Here is an 8,398-nt window from a genome sequence, read left to right on the forward strand (position 1 = left end):
AGTAAGTATTACTTTCTTTTTTAAATTTTTAAGTTTTAATTAAATTTAGGTTAGTTCCTTAACTTACGTCACGAGTAGATATTACTTTCTTCTCTGTGTGTGTGTGTGTGTGTGTGTGTGTGTGTGTGTATATATATATATATATATATATATGTATAGTTTGTCATTTGTCATACACAATTGTGCGCCCGTCATGGCGGGTTTGTAAAACCTGCCGTGCCTTATCGCAAACTTATATAATAAATAACAAAACTTTCTTTACAATCAAGCAATTAGTTCGATTAGTTTCAATTAGTTCGATTATCGCAAGATAACGCCATACCGTTATATAATTATGTCGATAATTGAACTATACTATAGTTGCAACAAATATAATTGGACCTTCGCTAATTATTGACGAGCATGTTAATCGAACACTCAAACAAAAATGCGAAAAATGATATCGTGTAACATGATTGTTTCACGAAAAAACTTCTTCCAGTGAGAAATGATCGTCAATTAAATGTCCAATCGACATCGAGTTGATTGTATCGATTTGATACAAATTTTATGAATCATTTTTTACTGGACTATTCAAAAATCTGCCTTGGCATAAAGATAAACTTATGGGCATAAGCAATGAGCAGTCTCGCAAGAAACGAATCTCAGACGGAACAATCACATTGTTTGTGCATTCGTACTGTGATTCTCTACAGCTGGCTACATCGCATCGTAAAAAAATCCTTCTCATATTCTCCCGCGTTTATTGATCTTCTAACTTCCAAATGTGGAAGACATCTAAGCCTAAAACCGACGTGTGTTTGTAAAAATAGGCAAGTCTTACGCGCGCTATGTACGGGTGCGTCGTGTTCGTCGCCAGGATTACTCCTTTTCTTCGATCTCTTGGCTCTCCGCGCCCAGCAGAGTCGATTCATGTTCCTCGACTTCTGGCTCCTCAATGTTCTGTCCTGCACGTCTAATCGCTTTACGTGCACCACGTTGCACGTGAATCATTAGAGCGATTAGACCACACGCTGTTGCACACATTCCTCCAAAGATTGCATAAACTGTTATCATCGGTATATGGTTCACGGCCTGCAAATTCAATGAAATGGTATTATTTGCACGGCAATATCTGTAATATACTCATCTTTATTGTGCGATCATAAGTTAAAAAGTGTTAATTCACTGTCACATGTTTTTGCATTTATTTCCATTATATGGAATATTTTTATTAAAATGAAATATCTTATATCAAATGTTTCTTTTCTTACACATATTTTATTTTTCATAACACATATTAAGGCTCCTATTCACTTATCACGATTATTTCTTATTATGATGATGAGAAAATACGCAAGTTTTTACAAAACTTGCGTATTTTCTCTATATTAAAATGGAAATATTTTAATAAAACAACATTTATAATCAATATTATTTTTGTAAAATATATCGAAAACTCTTCTTTTGCTATTAATTAATAAACCATATATATTTTGAAATAAATTTTATATAATCAAAAACAAAATAAGTTATGTTTACAATTATGATAACTGTTAAATTTATAATATATAGAAATAAATGTACTCAGGACAATTTTGCTGAAGTATTTAAATATTTGGATTTATGATACATACTTTATTCGTATGTACATTCATCATTCATTCGATATCGTAATATCCCAAGACAGGACAGGGCCTATCTCTCGGCTCTCATGAGATTTTCAATTTTTCTTTGCGGAATTAAATTGTTGTAGCCTAATATCTAAACTTCCAATCTGAGGGATCTATATATATATACATATACATCCACTGATATATGGGATTCACAGTTTAAGCTAAATCCAAACAGCGCTAATGATCAAAGATCTTTTAATCACCAGAGGGAGTCATTTTCGGCTCCTTAAACGTGAAAATTGCATATATGAGCGCAGATGGGATTTACAGATCCCATCGCGAATCAATCGCACTGAGCGGCAAGCCATTCGATGCCTAAATATTTAAAAATTAGCTATATATATATAGCTATATATATATATGCTGTAAATACAGATTTGAAAATAATGTTGTTAAACCATCAAAATAATTATGTAGGATATTCAAGTAATAATGAACAATGCTGCATAAAATTGTGATATTCTAGCGACCAGTTGTTTGAAGATTCTACATAACTATTTTCATAATTTAACAAAATTACTTTTCAATTTAAATTATATCTAGCTAAATTTTATATAAGATGCTTCAGAAAAATCATTCTTTTCCTTATAATTTAATTTCTCTCCAAAACAAAAAGTTTTTGATATATTTTATAAATCTATTCTATCAAATGCAAATGTTGTTTTATTGAAAAATATATCTATTTAAAAATATATCTATTTACATTTTGCAAATATTTTTGTTGAGTTTTCTGACGTTATAATTTGAGATAATAGTTGAGTGAGCAATCAGGAGCAATATTAATAAAATTAATATTGAAAACAATATTAATCAATAAGCATTAATATTTTAACGTGTAAAATATTTATATAAAAAAAAGTTTATAAAAAAAATAAAATTATAAAAAAATAGATAAACTAGATTTAAAATAAAATGTTAAGGGAAACCATAGATAATATCTATTTAAAAAGTAAAAAAAAATTCGGTCACAGTGAGTAAAGAAAATATATCTTAATATTATAATTATTAAATCGCGCTTTTAAATATCTCTTTTGATATTATTAAAAAATTATTAAATAAATATTATTAAATAAGTAATCATGAATTTGAAATCGATTATTTTAATTTGTTATTAGGTCAATCATCGACCTATGCATGGCTTTGCGTGTACGATAATACATTTTCGCCAACTTCTGGCCATCGGCGCAATAACCTGCTTGAAATTCTGATTTGTGCACCCCGTAATGTACGGAATTCACGATAGTGTGTCGTTTAATACCACTGAGCTTCTGTCTGAACAGCTATTTGCGTCCGTCCATAGAATTTGATTTAATATTTTAATCGAGACATGGTAGTAATCTATTACACGTTTCCACATGTAAAATACTCGCGAGCAATTCAGTAAATTGAAAATATCTGAATAAAATATGTGTAAAATAATAATCCCCATATTTTTCTAAAGACATATACGTACTCATAGTGTGCTGAAATAATAACTTCGTATCGGTAAACTTTAATTTTTAAGAATAAAATGCTCTTTTATCTCACAAAAATATCATAAATTTTATAATATATATAGTATTCATTATCTTTTATACTGCATTTTTTAAATAAAGAAGCTGGCTTATGATTTCGCGATCTTTATCAATCGCCCGTATAACATCGCGATATAATCCACGCTATTCCTTATCCATCGAGAAATGAATATTCATCAGAAAATGTTGCTACTCTCTGTTACCCCAGTTATCGCTTAATATGCAAAATACAAACCGGTAGACGCCGCTGCATCCGATATAACCAAGTCGGATACCGGTAAATATATGAATTAGCAGGTACTCAAGATTCTATTAATCCCCCTGTGCATCCTGACGCTGGTATTTTCAATTCCATGGTAAATTAAACACTCCGTTCGTAAAAGGTATTCTGCGCGGAAACGTGTTGTAAAATGGAGCGCCTTACTATGTATTATACAATTTATGAAAATTGGATAAAGCAAAAGGATTTTACTTGGCGAGCAGCTGTTAGCTCGATAAGTCTGCTTAAATATATAACAACAAAGCAAAAGTCCGAAATATGCAAGAGCTGTTGAATGAACGTGAAAATATTTGACAAAAATATATTTCGACAAAAATATCGTGTACATTATTTTTCTTGATGGTGAATTTTTAACGGAGAAGTTATTTTCTTTTTAATGAACGAATTTTTATTAATTTATTGTGAAACGCATTCTCTTAGCAAAAGTAAAAATTTTATCTTTTTTTTTGCAAAATTACTATGTATAATTTTAAAGAAAACTGTAATTCCATCTCTTTTATAAATCCTTAACGTATTTTGTGCAATTGCTTTATCCTAATAACGTACGTGTAGTCTGCGCAAAATCTTCAAGTGCAGCGCAAGCGTTCTTATCTCAAGCAACGAGTAAGCATTTATTGGCTCAAGGGAGAACACGCGGCTTTTATATTGATTGGCCGAGGTCGATGTTTTAAGAAAACAGCTTTTTCTACTCTCGTGACTTCATTTGTGCGAAAATCTTTTGTGTGAGATAAAAAAATGGAAGCAATAGAAGAAGAATTACACTTCCATATACATATGTATAAATAAAATATAACAATATATCATGAGATATTTTTAAAATAGCAGAAAATGTTGTACATGACGTCACGTTCTGCAATTCTTCAAGAAAGAAGTTAAAGATACGATTGCTGTCCCGATGGGAAACATGTGGGAAAAATAAAAGTTCTATGCGATTTCTCGTCCGCTTTTAGATTCACGAACACGCTCTGCCTATCGATCGGACAGAGTGCTTCAGTTTTAAATGTCTCTGGTGCAACGCGATCAATATTTATGCAGAACATAAAATTTTGAATTAACAGTCAGATGATTGCTAAATACGGAAATAATATATTTTGCTAATCCAGAGATATAAAATTACTTTATAAAATTATACTTTAAAATAATAACGGTAGTAACGAAATGAATTTTTAGATCGGATTGATAAACTTAGAGAAATATAGAAAAATAAAAAACTCCCAATGAAGATTGAAATAAAAAATGTTGAGATAATTGTTGAAAGAGTAATTAAAAATTTCTTTCTCTCTTTCTTTTTTCTGCCTTTTCAAAGAGCACTTACTTTAAATGGAAAACGAATAAGAATTATATATGATATTATATGTATTATATGTATGTAAATACGTGTAAGATAGAAGAAAAATGTTGCATTAGCAAGATTTAAAGGATTTCACCCATATAAAATTAAAATAATTAGTAAAAAATGCAACAATTATAGAGCAAACATGCAAGAAGAAAAGCTTATATAAGAAGATACTTTAGAAAGCATTTCTGGGAAAAAGGAAAAGCAAGACGCGCGAGGAAATGATGAGTTAGTAATTTTTGCATAGGTAATTCGAGTGATCGATGCACTCCATCAAAATGCAGGACACTCCAGATCCCCTTGAACGCAATTCTTCGAGAACGTATGAGCGCTCGATCGAAAAATACGAGCACTTACGAACACTTTCCACGTCTTGACGTCGGAATCGGAGGGCTCGCCAAGGAACCATTTCTGGGGCCAGGGTTTTATCGTGCCTTCCGGCGTTTTGAATATCAAGCCTTCGAGACTCAGCCCACTCGCGAGGACGCTGGTGGCGATGTTGCCCTTCTTATAGGAGGCTATGCCCGCTTTCACATACATTTGTGGTATGGTTTCGTTCTCTCGCAACTTCAGGGTCACTCTCGGCATTTTTGGCTTTTTGGACGTGCTCAGTGTCTTTGTGTCTTCCGTCGTACCGCTCGAGAACACTTTCGATGTCGTCGGCAATGTCGAGAAGATCGTCGTCGATGCCGACGGTAGAGCGGAAGTTGTTGTCATTTGATGATCCCTCGTCGACGTTTCCATGCTCGAAATCACTTGTGTACTAATTTCCGGTGTGTCTGAAAAGAGAGAATTATCTGAACCTACGTAGTCGACAATAACATCGGCTTAGTTGGAAGACTGATAACAGAGCATCTCGATGAATTATATTATGGCTCCAATATTTACGTAAAGCTGGAATCTTATTTTATGCCCGTCATTTACACGTTTTATCTCGGTATTTCGAGATACAAGGGGAAATTAAATTTTATATTTGATCTCATAATGTTCATCTTGATTTAAGAAAACAAAGAAAAAAGAGAATTCACACACAACAAATAAAAATTACTTTATAATATAATATTATTTTAAATATAATAATTTAAAATATTTATTTATCATTATTTATATTTATATATATTTATTATATATAATATTGCTTTAATAGTTTATTTCAAAATAACAAAAAAAGAAGATATTAAAAAAAGAATTAGTTTTGGTGTCCTGAATACGATAAACTATAAAATTATTATAAAGTTCGTAGGAGGCGTTTAGGAAACATTTCGAAGATTCAGTAAAAACATTGAAATTTGAATCTCATGTTCAATTTTGTAATTCTCTATTGGCTCCGAATTTTTTATTAATATTTATTATATAATATATAAGGAGGTCAAAATCTATAAAAAAAAATACTATTCTTCTTACTTACATTTTTTTTGACAAACTCAGCCGCTTTTTAACATCTTTCTTTATTTTTATAAAAATAAATCATATTCTTTAATTATAAATTTATTATTATTTAAAATTGAAATATCGAAGATTTTTGTAACATATTATCTGCATCGCCTTCCTCGAGAATTTTTAAACAAGACAATACCTGCTAAAGTGGCGTCATCAACCATAACTTCCTCTTCTTCCTCACCTCGGAGAATTACATTGAAAGAAGTCGTACCGTTTTCAAGGTCTTTTCTCCTTGTGACCTCGGTTGTCGATATTGAGGAAATCTTGCTTCTGTTTTTACTCTCACTGATGTTCTTCGTGTGATTTCTTGACGTGTTCCTGACTGGCTCTACCCGGCTAATCGCGCGCATTGTGCTGGCGAAGAGGTTGTGATCATTCTGATTCATCAAGAATGGCGTGGCCACGCAAGACAATATGATCAATACCATTATAGTGGCCATCGTGTACTTGATAATCCTCGGTCGAGCCTTACTGGAAGCCTGCGGGAATCCGCCAGACGAGAACTGATCTGTCTGCGGCAGTATCGTGTACTGCAGACTGGCATCGCCTTTCCGCACCGTTTTGTACATAATTATTCAACCTGTCGGGATAAAAATCTTGTTAGAAATACACGGCGGCGATCTCTCAGCCGGCCGGAAATATATGATTCTGTCAACCGAACGATCTCTCGTATTTATTTTCACGAGCATTCACACAGCGTGGGTTTCTATATTATAATCGGAATATTCAGTTTTATTGAGGAACAATAGTGGAATTAGTCGTCAATTTATAGCATTTAAATTAAAATATCTTGACAACGAAAATTAAATTAAATATATATTTTATGGAACATTTTAAACTACATAAAATAAAATATTAAAAAAATTAAACTACTTATATTTAAACGATATATGGTTTTTCCGAGAAATGTAATGGGCTCTTAGATAACAATTTATGAAATAAATGTTGTAATATAAAATAATATTTATACAAAATCAATTTTGTATAAAGTTACTAACAGTGATTTTATTTATTTATACATCGTTCTATATTATACAATAAATTATTTATATATAATCATGCAATTTATACATAATTGCAATTTATCGATTCATTTCTGCAATCCTCAATGCAAAACAACATTCAGTGACGTAATAAAGTTATCATGATCATATCTATTTTTTTATGACGGTTTATGTCCGTGCAGATATTACTTACAATTTAGTGCTCATTTAGATTTAAGAATTTTACAATTGATATAATTTTGATATTTATTTAATAAAGAATTAGATATGAAGCAAAAGAAATATTAGAAATTAGTCTTTCACGGAATAGAGATAAAAACACATGTGACGCGAAATAATTCATTCCTCATTGAATCATCACGAAATCAAGTTGCGACCAAGAAAATTCCAATGAAAGAACACAACTCTAGGCCAAACTAGTTACATTATAAAAGACATTTTTATAGGAAGAAGTTGTAAACGCTCTTTGTCTAACCTCCACTTGAAAGAATCGCATTTAGAATTAAAATTCTATTGTTATTAATTCGAAATTTCTATTCTCCGAGACACAACACAATAGTATAATTTGTTGATTTCTTATACTCATAAATTAAATTGTGACTAAATATCATTATAAGTTTTATAGAAGTATTAAATATAGTATTAAATACAAATTTTATAGATGTATAAATGCATCAAGTGCGAGAGAGAGAAGAATAAAATGTTCAAATGACATTATGACGTGCTAATTTTTGTTTACCAAAAATTGCGATAAAAATCTAAGAGATATTCGTGATAACTTATTAAATTCTTATAAAGTAATTAAAAAAAGAAACATTGTTTGCAAGTTTTGTATAATTTTTCCATCCTCTCTCTTCATTTTATTCTTACATCTTTAATGTAGCAGTTTGTTATGCAAGATAATGTCCACGTAGAAAAATATCGCCTAAATATCAATTTTAAATACAATATTGTATGTAAAAATAGATTTTTATAAACTTAAAGAAAAAGTAATGATGAAAGAAAAAGATACATATATAAACAGAAATAAATTTTCTAGCTATGTAAGTGTTTCCAAAATACATATTTCGTATGTATTAGAATGGAATATTTTCTTACTAAAAATTCTTAGTATTTTGTATATTACATATATTGCATATGATGGTAAGTCCAAGAGTCGAAATCAGACT

General features: G+C 30.7%; 1 protein-coding gene across 1 annotated transcript; it reads right to left on the reverse strand.

Annotated features, from left to right (window-relative positions):
- Positions 1-861: 861 nt before the first annotated feature.
- On the reverse strand, positions 862-6,794 carry LOC105622821. The gene is made up of 3 exons (XM_012204232.1): positions 6,362-6,794; positions 5,143-5,564; positions 862-1,074 (listed from the first exon to the last, which is right to left on the reverse strand). The coding sequence occupies exons 1-3, from the start codon at positions 6,792-6,794 to the stop codon at positions 862-864; spliced, it is 1,068 nt and encodes a 355-aa protein (XP_012059622.1).
- Positions 6,795-8,398: the final 1,604 nt, after the last annotated feature.

The sequence above is a fragment of the Atta cephalotes genome (genome assembly GCF_000143395.1).
Source record: "Atta cephalotes unplaced genomic scaffold scaffold00049, whole genome shotgun sequence".
In the NCBI taxonomy this organism is placed as follows: domain Eukaryota; kingdom Metazoa; phylum Arthropoda; class Insecta; order Hymenoptera; family Formicidae; genus Atta; species Atta cephalotes.